This window comes from Balaenoptera ricei, chromosome 17 (genome assembly GCF_028023285.1).
Source record: "Balaenoptera ricei isolate mBalRic1 chromosome 17, mBalRic1.hap2, whole genome shotgun sequence".
In the NCBI taxonomy this organism is placed as follows: Eukaryota; Metazoa; Chordata; class Mammalia; order Artiodactyla; family Balaenopteridae; genus Balaenoptera; species Balaenoptera ricei.
In genome coordinates this window covers 38,624,095-38,640,443 of record NC_082655.1, presented here as the reverse complement: position 1 = coordinate 38,640,443, position 16,349 = coordinate 38,624,095, and the positions used below count along the sequence as shown (strand labels likewise).

Here is a 16,349-nt window from a genome sequence, read left to right as displayed (position 1 = left end):
CAGTCCTACTATTACGAGTCTGGGAAGTTTGGTGGGTTATAGAGGTGAACACTTTCCATCTGCTTTCTTAGGAAGTCCTTTGGAAGAGAAACACAATCAATGCAAATGTGAAAACCTTATAATGTTCCAGAACCTTGCAAATGAAGAAGTAAGAAAATTAACACAGCGCTATATCCTTTTCTAATGTTATGCTTCTGTATGGAATGCAAAGAATATTATCACAACTTCAAAAAATTCTATATATGGGTATATATCAAATGAAGTCATTTCCATAAAGTCAAGAACAGTGAACTCCAAGAAAGGCTTCTTCTTAAGCAGACTGATAGGTGCTTGAGAGCCAAGGGCAAGCCAAGCTTCCGGCACAGGTCAGGCACTTAGCTGCTATCTGCGGTTGGTTCTAGGAGGTTTAGCAGTTAAGGCCAGTCAGCCAGTCAGTATGCAAAGTAAAGACAAGACAGACTTATTTAACTCCTTCTCTGCTGGGAGGAAATGAAAGCTATATACCAGATCTGAAGTGCATTAAAGATACAGTGCGTATAGGCAAAGAATTAATGTAGAATGAAGAGGTTTCAAAGTCTTTTACCTAAACTCCAAACCCTTCCTTTGGTCCCAAGCCACACTGCGGCCACATCTGGTCAGTGTGTAGGTTCTAGAGGACTGGGGTGGGGTTTTGTTTGGCAGCAGAGATCTTTTATATCAGCACTCTAAGATGAAACATTCTACCAAGGGAACAGCAGGATCCAATGATTCATTAATACAATTATTACAAATAAAAGGGATGCTTTGGAATAATGGAGAAATGAGGATTCAGTGCTTTTATACACTGAACACCCTGCCAAATGCTCTGAACTTAAAATTATAGTAAGCTTATTAAAGCTGCCTGATATCTAGCTCAACATGCATCAACTAGTCTAAAGGGAAACGGTTTAATTCTGAATTATTTCTGTGCAAATGGGTTTATAAAATAAAGAACAGCATATAGCCATTCCCTCTCTGAAAACCAGAAATATGCTCCATAAAGTAAAGTAAAATAATCTGACAGTGTTTAATATAGGTGATGAATCCAGGCTCTCATTCTGCCATTGAGGGAGCAGGTGGAGGGTATTAAGAAGCTTCAGGAAGGAAGACAAATGTTTATTCTAATGCTCCTCTGCTCTGCCTTTTCCCAGCCCACCTCTGAGGGTTTACTTCACAAGAGAATAAGGAAGTTATATATAAAAGAGAATAGGTTGGGACTTCCCTGGCAGTCCAGTGGTTAAGACTTCGCCTTCCAATGCAGGGGTGCAGGTTCAATCCCTGATCGGGGAGCTAGGATCCCACATGCCTCGCGGCCAAAAAACCAAAACATAAAACAGAGGCAATATTGTAACAAATTCAATAAAGACTTTAAAAATGGTCCACATCCAAAAAAAGAAAAAAAAAATCTTAAAAAAAAAATTAAAAAAAAATTAGAAGAGCATAGGTCAGAAGTCTTCAAGGCTGCTACACTTTGGTCCTATCATCATTGGTGAAAACTCATCTTTCTTCATCTCTTCTGATGTCATCTTACTTTCCAAGGCCTAATCCTTTTGTTTTCTTCTCTTCACCTCATTCCCAACATTATCAGTTTGGCTTTGAGAGGTGTGCTATGGCAAATTAATTTATAAGCAACAGGGGTGTGAGTAGAATTAAAATTTTTAAAAAGAAAAATTTGAACTGAACTATCTGGCTTTAAAAAAAAAAAAGAGTATTTAACCCCATACAGATTTATAGTCTTGATAGCATGTGCTAATAAGTTACTATAAACTTATAAGTCAGAATTTTAAAATACTTAACAGAAATGGGAAAAAAAAAAACCCCAAAAGCCTTGGATTTCTCAGGACACAAATTCTTATGTAGATAAATCAAGTTGATTTGAATGTAAATAAATACAGGCCATTCAGATTCCTCTTCCTTAATTTGAGATTTACTAGAAGAAATGACAGAGAGAATGGAAGCCCTAGAAAATCGCCTGAGATACAGATGAAGATTCAAAATGATACATGTATTTGCACGTCATTGTATCAAGGATTACAGTGAAACAGTTCAGAGCCCCAAAAGCTCAAGCTATCATTAATTCTGTAAGGTTGTAAACTAAAACATAACTAGTACTGAGAAAGCTGGTTTGCTATAGAACAAAGGCAAAAAGTACACACTAACTTGTATAAATTCATTGAGAAAAAAAAAATCTTTCAGAATCCTAAAATGAGTTTATCAAGTGAGAACAAATAAGCTATGCAAGATATTCTGTAATATACTGTGGACACATCTGCTTTTGCCTTGTTCTGCCTTAGTGTTGCAATCTCATTTGACTACAAAATAAAGTTTGCACAGTCTTACTTCCGTAGAACACTGGCCATGGGAAAGCTATTTTTTTTTTGTATTGGACTTTACCTTGATATATGTATATGGATGTATGCATAAAGTCATAGAACATATGTACTGTGTAACAAGTTTGATTTTTTAATACAATATTAAAATTCACTTCAGAGAATGGTATTCTGTGTAAAATTCTAAGTTTAACTTTAAATGAAAGGTATGTATACATGAGAAATGGCTAAAATACATATGAAAAAAATGTTGAATCTCACCGATAATCAGGAAAATGCAGGTTAAAACAATCAGCTTGGCAAAGTTAGCATGTCTGACTATAGCATTGGTAAAGATGTGAAAATATGGGGCTCTTGTACACTGCTAGTGAGAACACAAATGGGCAGCCTCTGGAGTATAATCTATCAACACCTAGTAAAACTGAAAATGCAGCCCTACCCTGTACTCTAGCTACTGCAGTTACAGGTAGTTAACTAGATGATTTTAGCTTCCTCAGTAGTGTATGCAGCCTGTTGCCTATACGGGTTGCCCTAAGGGACCTTGGAGACAGCCATTTCCAGTGTACACTAATGACTGGCATGCTGTCCCCAATCTAGGCTCCAGACAGGTATGCGCGGTACCTTTGGAAAGCGCCAGGGCAGTGGCCAGGGTCCACATTGGCCAAATCATAATGTCCATCCGCACCAAGCTGCAGAACAAGGAGCATGTGATTGAGGCCCTCCGCAGGGCCAAGTTCAAGTTACCTGGCCGCCAGAAGATCCGTATCTCCAAGAAGTGGGGATTTACTAAGTTTAATGCGGATGAATTCGAAAACATGGTGGCAGAAAAGTGGCTTATCCCGGGTGCCTGTGGGGTCAAATACATCCCTAATTGTGGCTCTCTGGACAAATGGCGGGCCCTGCACTCATGAGAGCCTTGGCGCTGTCCCCTCCTTACTCATGCCCACCAATAAATCCTACTTTCTTGTCCAAAAAGAAAAAAAAAAAGAATGTTACTCGAGTTGATAAAAGTTAAAAAATTACAAATAACCTAATCATCCTCAGAGGGGGAAGTGATAAATTGTGGCATACCTCAGAAATACTATGCAACATTTAAAAGAAATGTATTGGGCTTCCCTGGTGGCACAGTGGTTAAGAATCCGCCTGCCAATGCAGGGGACATGGGTTCGAGCCCTGGTCCGGGAAGATCCCACATGCTGTGGAGCAACTAAGCCCCTGCACCACAACTACTGAAGCCCGCATGCCTAGAGCCCGTGCTCTGCAACGAGAACCCAAGATGAGAAGCCTGCGCACTGCAACAAAAAGTAGCCCCCGCTCACCGCAACTAAAGAAAGCCTGCACGCAGCAACAAAGACCCAACGCAGCCAAAAATAAATGAAAAAATAACAAATAAAAAATTAAAAGAAATGTATTGTCTACATGTATACATGGTAAAACTCCAAAACAGAGATGAATTTAAAAAGTCAATGGCAAACTGTGTTTAGCATACCATTTCTGTAAATGAAAAAAAAAACTACACTGCTAGTTGTTCAAAGATACATAAATATGTACATTAAAGTACAAAAAATGTTCCAGAAGAATATACACAACAGTGGTGTTGTCCCTGGGAAAACAAGGAAGTGAGAATTGGGACAGAGTCAAAGGAGACTTCAAATCTATGAGTTCAAGGCACTTATAGGATCAAGAAAATACGACAAGTGGCAGCTTCTTTAAGAAATGAAGACCCCCCCACCCCCAATGACATCCATCCTATGGAAGCTACTGTATTTTTTTTTTTTAAACATCTTTATTGAAGTATAATTGCCTTACAATAGTGTGTTAGCTTCTGCTTTATAACAAAGTGAATCAGTTATACATATACAATATGTTCCCATTTCTCTTCCCTCAGCTACTGTATTTTTGAGGCCAAATGATGCTTTTACAAACAAAACACCTTGAGTAAGCTTATGTTTAAATACTTCAAGACAAGTGTTCCCATCAAAATTTCCTCCCAAAAGGCAGTGTGGTAAACTAGGAAGAACATCTCCTGGGCTACAATCCTATCTGGAAATCATCTAATTCTATCCAGGTATAAGAGTTGTGATTCGAAGTATTAAACCTTCAGTTTATATTCATATTTGAGTCCTCCGAGTGATCCTGAAAACAGGTTTTCATTCGAACTGCTGATTTGGGTTGGCGTTACCTTTTGAGATGCAATCATAGTTTAGGCATTGCTTCCAGCTGGCACAAATCTGTCTTCTGTTGAGTCCTGGCTCCCTCTAGTGGCTCTAGACTGTGCGCACACACAAACACAGCCACCACTCCCACACACTTTAGCTATTAAATACATGTTTCAACTTTCTCCAACTTGGGAAGGAAAATGCCTTCGTGGGAGACAAAACCTCCAACCAATCCATCAAATTTACGTATTAATCTAAGATATTTAACTTGAATATTGTCTAAAATTTAAAATAGTTCTCCATTTTCCTTGTTTTGCTCTCTGTACATCTCAGGGTAAAAGTTTTGCTTTCCAGTTTCATTATTTGTGTGACCTTTCCAAGCCTTGATTTCCTCATCTGTCAAACAGTACCACCTCAGGGCTCTAATCAAGACGGCGGAGCATAAGGACATGGAACTCACCTCCACAAATACATCAAAAATACATCTACATATGTATTCTCACAGAATACCTACTGAACACTAGCAGAAGACCTTAAACACCTGAAAGGACAAGAAAGATCTCCCCGTGAACCTGTGTAGGACGCGGCGGGGGTGGGGGTGGGGGAAGCGGGATGGGACCTGCGCCCCTGGGAAGGAGCTGTGAAAGAGGAATCAGCCGGACAGAACAGGAGCTTCCAAGGCTCAGAGGGGAGCACAACCACGTGCCATGTCCCTGTGCTCCCCAGCCTGAGACGCACGCACCCGTGGGTACAGGTGGGGGCTGGGGGCTGAAACTCGGGTTTAGAGGACAGACCTGGGGAGAGGATTGAGGTTGGCTGTGTGGAGACAGCCCGAAGGGGCTGGAGCGCGGTACGGCCACAAGCAGAGGTGTACACAGAAGCCCAGGCCCACCACAGAAGCAAAGCGCCACTGTTAAGCGGTGCACGAAGGGGCAGGGCCCAGTGTGGCAGCCTCTTTCCTCTGTGCACCAGCCACTGCCCCAGCGGCCTCTGGGATCAGGTGCCGGAGGCTGTGCAACTTAGGAAGCAGGGCTAAACCTCTCCTCAGGGCTGCGTGAGACGCGGGTTTACACCTCCACCACCAGCTTTGTAAACTCAGCACTACGGGACGTGGAGTGGAAAACGGGTGTCCCCGTGGCTGGGACAAGTCTGGGCTGCCTCCATAGCTTCCACAGAGGGTCCAGGTGCGAGACTACTGCAGTCCTGGGACCTGACTTCAGTGGATCTGCGCTGGTGCCCTTGTGAAAACACCACCTCAGGGACACCAGGGCCAGTTGCCAGCACTCCTGTGGTTGAGGCAGGACAGATGGCAGTGCCAACAGTGTACTCTGTGAGCCCGCACAAAAGGATGACAGGTGACACAACAGAGCGCACTCCCAGGCAGACAGCTCTGGCGGAGGAATACTCAGTGGCTCTTCTCCCAGTGGGAGCACTTCAATCCCACCTACCTCGCACCACAGCTCAGAAGTGCAACTCAGAAACAGATCTGGGGGCTCTACTCCAACAACTAGGGAGCAGACACGGTCCCTGACAGGGTTATGACAACCACAGAGCAAAAAGAAGGCCCCACTTAACATCCAGTGCAGGCGCTGGTCACCACACCACCAGTGACACCCCCTTATCAAGGGGATAAGGGCCAGGACACACTGAGGAAAGAGGTGGCAGGCATCCATACTAAACACAGCCCTCGCACCAGAAATATTAAACCCATGCAGGCTACACAGGGACGCTCCTACACAGCCCTCCAAGATCACAGTAGATAACTGTTTCTCCTAAACTCAGAGTAAGAGAAATACAAGTAAAATGAAGCAGAAGAATGACCCCCAGTTAAAATATCAAGAGAACGCCCCTTGAAAGAGCAAACAATGAAACAGATCTCTTCAGTCTGATAGACACCAAGTTCAAAAAATAGATAATGAAAATACTGAAGGAATTAAGAAAGGCTATCAACAGAAATACAGATTACTGTAAAAAGGAATTAGAAACTCTAAAGAGGAGCCAAGAAAAATTAGAAAACTCATTTGCAGATATGAAAGCTAAAGGCAGTGAACAGCAGACTGAATAGTGCAGAAGAACGAATAAGTGACCTGGAAGATAGAATAATAGAAATCACCCAATCAGAACAGCAGTCAGAAAGCCAAATGAAAAAAAAAAAAAGAAAGCAATATAAGAGACCTATGGGATAATATAAAGCGTGCCAATCTATGAATAGGAATTCCAGAAGGAGAAGAAAGAGAAAAGGGGATCGAAAATGTATTTGAAGAAATTATGGCTGAAAACCTCCCAAACCTAGAAAGCAAACAGATATCCAGGTACAGAGGGTCCCAAATAAGATGAACCCAAACAGACCTACACTAAGACATATAATTCAACTGGCAAAAGTTAAAGATAAAAAGAGGATTCTAAAGGCAGCAAGAGAAAAACAGAGTTAATTACAAGGGAACCCTCTTGCTGATCTCTCTAGAGAAACGTTACAGACCTGAAGGGAGTGGCAAGATACATTAAGTCCTGAAAGGGAAAAATATGCAACCTAGGATACTCTACTCAGCAAGATTATCATCTAGAATAGGAGAGAGAAAGAATTTCTCCAACAAGCAAAAACTAAAAGAATACAGCAATACTAAACCTATCCTAGGGACTTCCCTGGTGGTCCAGTGGCTAAGACTACACGCTCCCAATGCAGGGGGCCGGGTTCGATCCTTTGGTCAGGGAACTAGATCCCACATGCCGCAATGAAGAGTTCGCATGCTGCAACCAAGACCAGGTGCAGCCGAATGAATGAATGAATAAATGAATGAATGAGTGAATGAATGAATGAATAAATAAATAAATAATTTTTTAAAATGCTTTTAAAAAAACACTATCCTAAAAGAAATACTGAAAGGTCTTCTCTAAATAGAAAAGCAAGAAGCTATAGGAAAGAGAAAATAAGCCAGTATCGAGATTAAAAGAAAAAAATTTTTTTGTCAAAGCAGTGATAACCACAATGAACAGCAAAAGGATAAACATGAAAATGTAAAAGAAGACCTCAAAATCATAAAATGTGGAAGAGAGTAAGAAAATGTAGTGTTTTCTTAGAATGTGTTTGAGCATATATGAATAGTCTAAAGCACGTAAAGGAAGGGGTTAACATACTTGAAAAACAGGGTAACCACAAACCAAAAACATATAAGAGATTCACAAAAACCATAAAGAAGAGAACAAGGCTTCCCTGGTGGCGCAGTGGTTAAGAATCCGCCTGCCAACACAAAGGACACAGGTTTGAGCCCTGGTCTGGTAAGATCCCACATGCCACAGAGCAACTAAGCCCGTGCACCGTAACTACTGAGCCTGTGCTCTCGAGCCCACAAGCCACAACTATTGAGCCCACGTGCCACAACTACTGAAGCCCACACTCCTAGAGCCCATGCTCCGCAACAGAAGCCACAATGAGAAGCCCGTGCCCCGCAACAAAGAGTAGCCCCCTCTCGCTGCAACTAGAGAAAGCTAGTGTGCAGCAATGAAGACCCAACGCAGCTGAAAATAAATAAAAAAAAAAAAAAAGAGAACAAAAGCACAATATAAAAGGAACTCATCAAACCACAAAAGGAAAAACAAAAAGAAACAAGGAAGAAATAGAGAATCAACTGGGAAACATGGTTTAAAATGGCCATACATACCTATCAATAATTACCTTAGGGCTTCCCTGGTGGCACAGTGGTTAAGAATCCGCCTGCCAATGCAGGGGACACAGGTTCGAGCCCTGGTCCGGGAAGATCCCACATGCCACGGAGCAGCTAAGCCCGTGCGCCACAACTTCTGAGCCTGCGCTCTAGAGCCCATGAGCCACAACTACTGAGCCCACGTGCTACAACTACTGAAGCCCATGTACCTAGAGCCCGTGCTCCACGACAAGAGAAGCCACCGCAATGAGAAGCCTGTGCACCGCAATGAAGAGTAGTCCCCGCTTGCCACAACTAGAGAAAGCCTGCGCACAGCAACAAAGACCCACGGCAGCCAAAAATAAATGAATAAAATTTAAAAAAAAAAAATAATTACCTTAAATGTCAATGGACTAAATGCTCCAATCAAAAGACACAGAGTGGCAGACTGGATAAAAAAAACAAGAGCCTACAATATGCTGCCTACAAGAGACCCACTTTAGGACACAGACTGAAAATGAGGGGATGGAAAAATATATTTCACTGAAATGGAAATGACTAGAAAGGGGGGCTCACAATGCTCGTATCAGACAAAATAGACTTTAAAACACAGACCATAAAGAAAGACACCATATAATGATAAAAGGATCAACACAAGAAGAGGATATTACACTTGTCAACATATATGCACCCAACACAGGAGCACCCAAATACATAAAACAAATACTAACAGACATAAAGGGAGAAACTGAAAGGAATACAATAATAGTAGGAGACTTTTAACACCCAATCACATCAATGGACAGATCTTCTAGACAGAAAATCAATAAGTTAACAGAGATCCTAAATGATACAAAAGAACATTTAGACTTAATCGATATTTTCAGGACATTATATCCAAGAAAACCAGAATACACATTCTTTTCAAGACACTTGGAACATTCTCTAGGATTGACCACATACTAGGGCACAAAATGAGCCTCAACAAATTTAAGAGTATAGAAATTATTTGAGTATCTTTTCTGACCACAAGGGCATGAAACTGGAAATCAACCACAGAAACAGAAATAAGAAAAAAATGATTACATGGAGACTAAACATGCTACTAAAAAACCAATGGGTCAACAATGAAATCAAAGAGGAAATTTAAAAATACCTTGAGACAAATGACAATGAAAGCACAACCATACAAAATTTATGGAATGCAGCAAAAGCAGTTCTTAGAGGGAAGTTCATAGTGATACAGGCCTTCCTTAAAAAACAAGAAAAATCTCAAACAACCTAACCTACCACCTAAAAGAATTAGAAAAAGACCAAACAAAACCTAAAGATGGCAGAAGGAAGGAAATAATAAAGATCAGAGAGGTGATAAATAAAGGATGTTTTAAAAATAGAAAAAAAAAATCAATAAAAACAAGAGCTAGTTTTTTGAAAGGGTAAACAAAAAATGGCAAACCTCTGGCCAAGCTCACCAAGAAGAAAAAAGACCCAAATAAACAAAATAAGCAACGAAACAAGAGAAATAGCAACCGATACCACCGAAATACAAAAAACTCTAAGGGAATACTATGAAGAATTATATGCCAACAAATATGACAACCTGGAAGAAACAAGACAAGTTTCTGGAAACATACAGCCCACCATAACTGAATCAAGAAGAAATAAATTGGGACTTCCCTGGTAGCGCAGTGGTTAAGAATTCGCCTGCTAATGCAGGGGACATGGGTTCAAAGCCCTGGTCCAGGAAGATCCCACATGCCGCAGAGTAACTAAGCCCGTGCGCCACAACTAATGAGCCTGCGCTCTAGAGCCCATGAGCCACAGCTACTGAAGCCCACGCACCTAGAGCCTGTGCTCTGCAACAAGAGAAGACACTGCAATGAGAAGCCCATGCACCGCAACAAAGAATAGCCATCGGTCACTGCAACTACAGAAAGCCTGCACACCGCAATGAAGACCCAATGCAACCAAAAATTAATTAATTTTAAAAAAAGGAAGAGATTGAACAGACTGATCACTAGTAATGAAACAGAACCTGTTTAAAAAAAAAAAAAAAAAAATTCCCTACAGACAAAAGTCCAGGACCAGATAGCTTCACAGGTGAATTCCACCAAACATACAAAGAACTTATACCAATCCTTCTTGAACTCTTCTTCCAAAAGACTGAACAGGAGGGAACACTCCCAAAGACATTCTATGAACCCACCATAACCCTGACACCAAAATCAGACAAAGACACTACCAAAAAAGAAAATTACAGGCTAGTAACTTTGATGAATATAGATGTAAAAATTCTCAACAAAACATTAGCAAACTGAATCCGACACCACATAAACAAGGACCAAGTTGGATTCATCTCAGGGTCACAAGGATGGTTCAACATAAACAAATCAATCAATGTGATACACCACATCAACGAAAGAAAAGACAAAAAACACATGATCATCTCAACGGATACAGAAAAACCATTTGATAAAATTCAACATCCATTCATGATAAAAACTCTTACCAAGAGATATAGAGGGAATATGTCTCAACATAATAAGCTATTTACGACAAACTCATAGCCAATATAATACTCAATGGTGACAAGCTAAAGCCTTCCTGCTAAAATGTGGAACATGACAAGGATGCCCACTCTCACCACTTCTATCCAACACAGTATAGGAAGTCCTAGCCACAGCAATCAAACAAATGAAATAAAGGTATTCAAATTGGAAGGGAACAGGTAAAATTGCCACTATATGCAGATGACATGATACCATATATAGAAAACCCTAAAAACTCCACACAAAACTACCAGAACTGATAAATGAATTCAGCAAAGTAGCAGGATACAGCAAACATACAGAAATCAGTTGCATTACTTTACACTAACAATGAAAAATCAGAAAAGGAAAGTAAAAAAAACAGTTCCTTCTAAAATCACATCCAAAAAAATAAAATACTCAGGAATAAACCTAACCAAGGAGGTGAAAAGACTTACATGCTGAGAACTATAAAACATTAATAAAAGAAACTGAAGATGATTCAAAGAAATGGAAAAATATCCCATGTTCTTGGACTGGAAGAATTAATATTGTTAAAATGGCCATACTACCCAACACAATCTACAGATTTAATGTGATCCCTATCAAATTAGCCATGACATTTTTCACAGAACTAGAACAAGTAATCCTAAAATTTATACGGAACCACAGAAGACCCGAATTGCCAAAGCAATCCTAAGGAAAAAGAACAAAGCAGGAGGCATAACCCTCCCAGACTTCAGACAGTACTACAAAGCTACGGTAATCAAAACAGCATGGTATTGGCACAAAAACAGACATATGGATCAATGGAACAGCATAGAGAGCCCAGAAATAAACCCACAAACCTATGGTCAATTAATCTTCGACAAAGGAGGCAAGGATATACAATGCGGAAAAGAGTTTCTTCAGCAAGTGGTGCTGGGAATGTTGGACAGCCACATGTATATCAATGAAGTTAGAACACACCCTCACATCATACACTACAATAAACTCAAAATGGCTTAAAGACTTAAATATAAGACATGACACCATAAAACTTCTAGAAAAGAACTTAGGCAAAATATTCTCTGACATAAACTGTACCAATGGTCAGTCTCCCAAGGCAATAGAAATAAAAGCAAAAATAAACAAATAAGACCTAATCAAACTTATAAGCTTTTGCACAACAAAGGAAACCATAAACAAAACAAAAAGACAATCCATGAACTGGGGGAAAATATTTGCAAATGATATGACTGACAAGGGCTTAATTTCCAAAATATACAAACAGCTCATACAACTCAATATCAAAAAAACCCAATCAAAAAATGGGCAGAAGACCAAAACAGACATTTCTCCAAAGACATACAGATGGCCAACAGGCACATGAAGAGATGCTCCACACTGCTGTTTTAGACATGCAAATGAAAACTACAATGAAGTACCTACCACCTCACAACGGTCAGAATGGCCACAATTAAAAAGTCTACAAATAACAAATGCTGGAGAGGGTGTGGAGAAAAGGGAACCCTCCTACACTGTTGGTGGGAATGTAAATTGGTGTAGCTACTATGGAGAACAGTATGGATGTTCCCGAAAAAACTAAAAAAGAGTTGCCATATGATCCAGCAATCCCACTCCTGGGCATATATTCAAACAAAACTATAATTCAGGGCTTCCCTGGTGGCACAGTGGTTAAGAGTCTGCCTGCCAATGCAGGGGACACGGGTTTGAGCCCTGGCCTGGGAAGATCCCACATGCCACAGAACAACTATGCCTGTGCGCCACAACTACTGAGCCTGTGCACCTAGAGCCTGTGCTCCACAAGAGAAGCCACTGCAATGAGAAGCCCGCGCACCACAATGCAGAGTAGGCCCCACTTGCTGCAACTAGAGAAAGCCTGCGTGCAGCAATGACCCATTGCAGCCAAAATAATAATAATAATTCAAAGAGATACATGTACTCTTATGTTCATAGCAGCACTATTTACAATAGCCAAGACATGGAAACAACCTAAGTGTCCATCAACAGATGAATGGATAAAGATGTGGTACATATATACAATGGAATACTACTCAGCCGTAAAAAAGAATGAAATGCTATTTGCAGCAACACGGATGGACCTAGATTATCATACTAAGTGAAGTCAGGAAGAGAAAAGACAAATACCATATGTTATCACTTAAATGTGGAATCTTAACTATGACACAAATGAACTTATCTATGAAACAGAAACAGACTCACAGAGAACAGACTTGTGGTTGCCAAGGGAGGGTGGGGTGGGGGAGGGATGGAGTGAGAGGTTGCGGTTAGCAGATGCAAACTATTATATATAGGGTGGATAAACAACAAGGACCTACTGTATAGCACAGGGAACTATATTCAATATCCTGTGATAAACTGTAATGGAAAAGAATATAAAAAAGATGTATATGTTTAACTCAATCACTTTGCTATACAGTAGAAATTAACACAATATTGTAAATCAACTATAGTTCAATAAAAAAATAAAACAGTACTACCTCATTGGATTGTCACAAGGATTAACATGTACAGTACTTACATGTTATGTTAGATATCATGTTTTTACTCTTCAGTAGCCAAGAGTACTGCACACAAGGATGATACTTTTTTTTTTTTTTTTTAAGGATGATACTTTAACTGTATGTTAAATGAATGAATGGATTCTTTGCTTATCTTACCTGAGAAAAGTACTTTGGCAGACTCCCACTCCTGCATTATCTTTTGAAGCAAATAGGTAGGAGGTAGTAAAGGTAATAAATGGTAAATATACAAGATGTTCAAGACCTACTATCAACAAGAAGAGGAAAGAGGGAAAGAAACAAGATGCCACTGAAAGCAGAGGGAGTGCAAGTCTAAGGGGTAGCTGGAAGTAAGAGCTGCAAGAAATCAAAGAGAACTGTTTTCTATGAACTAGATGATCATCGTCTAGAAGGCCCAACTAACTGCATTTGCTACCAGCCTGAAGTTTTCTTTCTTCTCCATATACCTTTTGCTCCTGCTTCCATATCATATCGATTGCAATTAACATACTCCACAATATCCAAACTCTTCTTTGGGACCTTCCTATCTCTAGGCCTAAAAACAGGTAGTTCAGCATTAAGTATGGATTAAGTCCAATTGACTGGAATTTCCTGCAATCCTTGCATATTAGAGCTTCCCGGCCAAATACATTACTGTAAGTCCCCTACATACAAACCTTCAAGTTGCGAACTTTCAAAGATGCGAACGTGCCCTGTATGCCAGCTGTTGTACTGTACTACTGTACTTTTCAAGGTACTGTACTGTAAGATTAAAAATGTTTTATTTTTTATTATTTGTGTGAAAAGTATTATAAACCTATTACAGTACAGTACTATATAGCCGACTGTGTTAGTTGGGTACCTAGGCTAACTTTGTTGGACTTACAAATAAACTGGACTTAGGAACACGCTCTCGGAACGAAACTCGTTCGTATGCATGGGACTTACTGTACTTTCATTATAATCAGAAAAATATATTTTAAAATGCTACCTTAGACCTTATTTTCTCCAATTCTGGCAGCACTTTAATGGCACTTCATCACAGTTGCCCTAGGCCAGAATGAATGAGGTATGTTTCCCATCTACTAGTTCTAAACTCCTTTCCTCTGAACTTTAAACTTTCTGCTGAAACGATGAGTGCACAAAAGCCATATAAAGAAAAGGTAAAAGCCAAATGATCTTACAGCATATTAACACTACCTAGAAGGCCCTAGAAATCATAAATTATTTTTCTAAAAACCATAATTCCAAAATGCCTACAGCCAGTCATGCAACAGAACCTTTACAAAGAAATGGTACACTGGTAGTCACAATATTGTATTCTTCGGGTACCACCCAAACCTTAAGAAATTAATTGGAACTAGTCAACCTTGAGGGGGAAAATAATCCAAAAATAACCCGAAGGGACTTCCCTGGTGGTGCAGTGGTTAAGAATCCGCCTGCCAACACAGGGGTCACAGGTTTGAGCCCTGGTCAGGGAAGATCCCACATGCCACGGAGTAACTAAGCCCATGCACCACAAGTACTGAGCCTGCGTTCTAGAGCCTGTGAGCCACAACTACTGAGCCTGTGTGTCACAACTACTGAAGCCCACGCCTAGAGCTCATGTTCTGCAATGAGAAGCCCACACACCACAACGAAGAGTAGCCCCCGCTCACCGCACTAGAGAAAGCCCGTGCGCAGCAATGAAGACCCAACGCAGCCAAAAAAAAAAAAACACCAAATAGCATGAAAGGTCAATCTGAAAGAAGAAATTGACTAAGTAAGTAATAATCACACAAACTTCCTTAACCAAAAGACAAACATTTGAATGACCATGGAAACAGACTAACAGCATTAGAAATCAGCAGTAGTCTGACCAAGGAATTCTTATCAGAGATAAAGATTTTATAACTGTGGTTCTTAACCAAGAGATGCTGTGAAAATGTGGTGACACTTGGGGGTGTTGTTACAATAACATGGAAGGAAAACCAGGAATGAGACATATCAAGCAGTATCCACAATCCTCCACAACAAAGAACTGTCCCATCGAAAAATGTCAGTAGTACTCCCTAATCGAGAAAACTTGAGTAAATGAACTGGTAAGAAAACTCTAGTTAATAATGGCCACTCTCCAAATTATACCCACAACCTGATTAACTTCAGATATTAACTAAAATCATTCAACATCCAGCTTGAAAGAAACCAATTCCCTCACCTGTGAAAGTAGGAATTTGACCCACCCATGGCTGTTACATAACTATTAAGAGGTAGCCTTCTGACTCCAAGTTCAGTAAATACTTCCTGGATAGTGTATTGAAGGCAACCATATCTCCTATGGCTCATTCCTCTACCACCAAAAACTGCCTACCCAAGTTGACTGATTCTGAAGACCAAAAGACATTTCTGACACTTCTGCAACCTTAGAACCCAACACAAATTGTGCAGGGTACCCTACCAGCAATATTCAGCTCTGTAAATCTAAGTCAACATTCTTCCCCCAAGTTAACTTCTTTGAATGTTCCAAAGGATATTATTAAATGTGGGAAAAGGTTTACATAGGACATACTTGGGAGATGTAGTATGCAGTTTCCCCAAAATCTGAACACCAAACCTACCTCACAGTATATCTTTTAGGACTAAAATGATATAAAACACACTTTGCAAAACTGTGGAATTAACACTATTTAAGATCTAGGAATAGTCTTAAGTTGTCCAAGTACATTTCTTCTACCCTAACCACTGCACATCCTTCGGTAAGACCTTGCTTCATTAAAGTTCAACAGAACTTTTCTCAGCCTGTGAAAATTTTGGGGTGGAAGGAGCATATTTCACTTAATCCTCTTTGCTACTCAGATTTGGTGGATTTAAGCTGGACTGTACACTGCAATTCTGGTTAGATTCTGGGTATTGAACCTTGCTGCCTCTGACATACTCAAATATAAAATAACAATATCCTGAGACTGAAAATGATGAAAATTAAGTCTCTTAAAAATCTAGTACAGGAAAGGAACTCAGTGCGCTCCCTTTACAAAAACAGGGGAAGAAACTGGGATGTCTGGGAAGTCTTGCCAATATATCTAGCTGCCCCATCCTCTCTAATCCTAGCTTCAGGAAAGTATACTGAAACAAAAAGAAATTTTAAAAAATGACTGAAATGAATACAGTA

General features: G+C 40.2%; 1 protein-coding gene and 1 non-coding gene across 4 annotated transcripts in view; both read left to right on the top strand.

Moving 5' to 3' along the window:
- The window catches only part of MATN2 (matrilin 2), a 159,576-nt gene extending 157,064 nt beyond the window's left edge, over positions 1-2,512 (top strand). For all 3 annotated transcript variants that reach the window (XM_059901683.1, XM_059901682.1, XM_059901681.1), the window contains exons 18-19: positions 72-170; positions 1,950-2,512. In XM_059901683.1, the coding sequence (XP_059757666.1) occupies positions 72-170; positions 1,950-2,005 (155 nt within the window). In that variant the 3' untranslated portion in view covers positions 2,006-2,512. The remainder of the gene's footprint in view (positions 1-71; positions 171-1,949) is intronic.
- A 254-nt stretch (positions 2,513-2,766) lies between these two features.
- Positions 2,767-2,901, top strand: LOC132352155 (small nucleolar RNA SNORA70). Its single transcript, XR_009498618.1, has one exon. It is a non-coding gene; the product is annotated as a small nucleolar RNA SNORA70 (small nucleolar RNA).
- Positions 2,902-16,349: the final 13,448 nt, after the last annotated feature.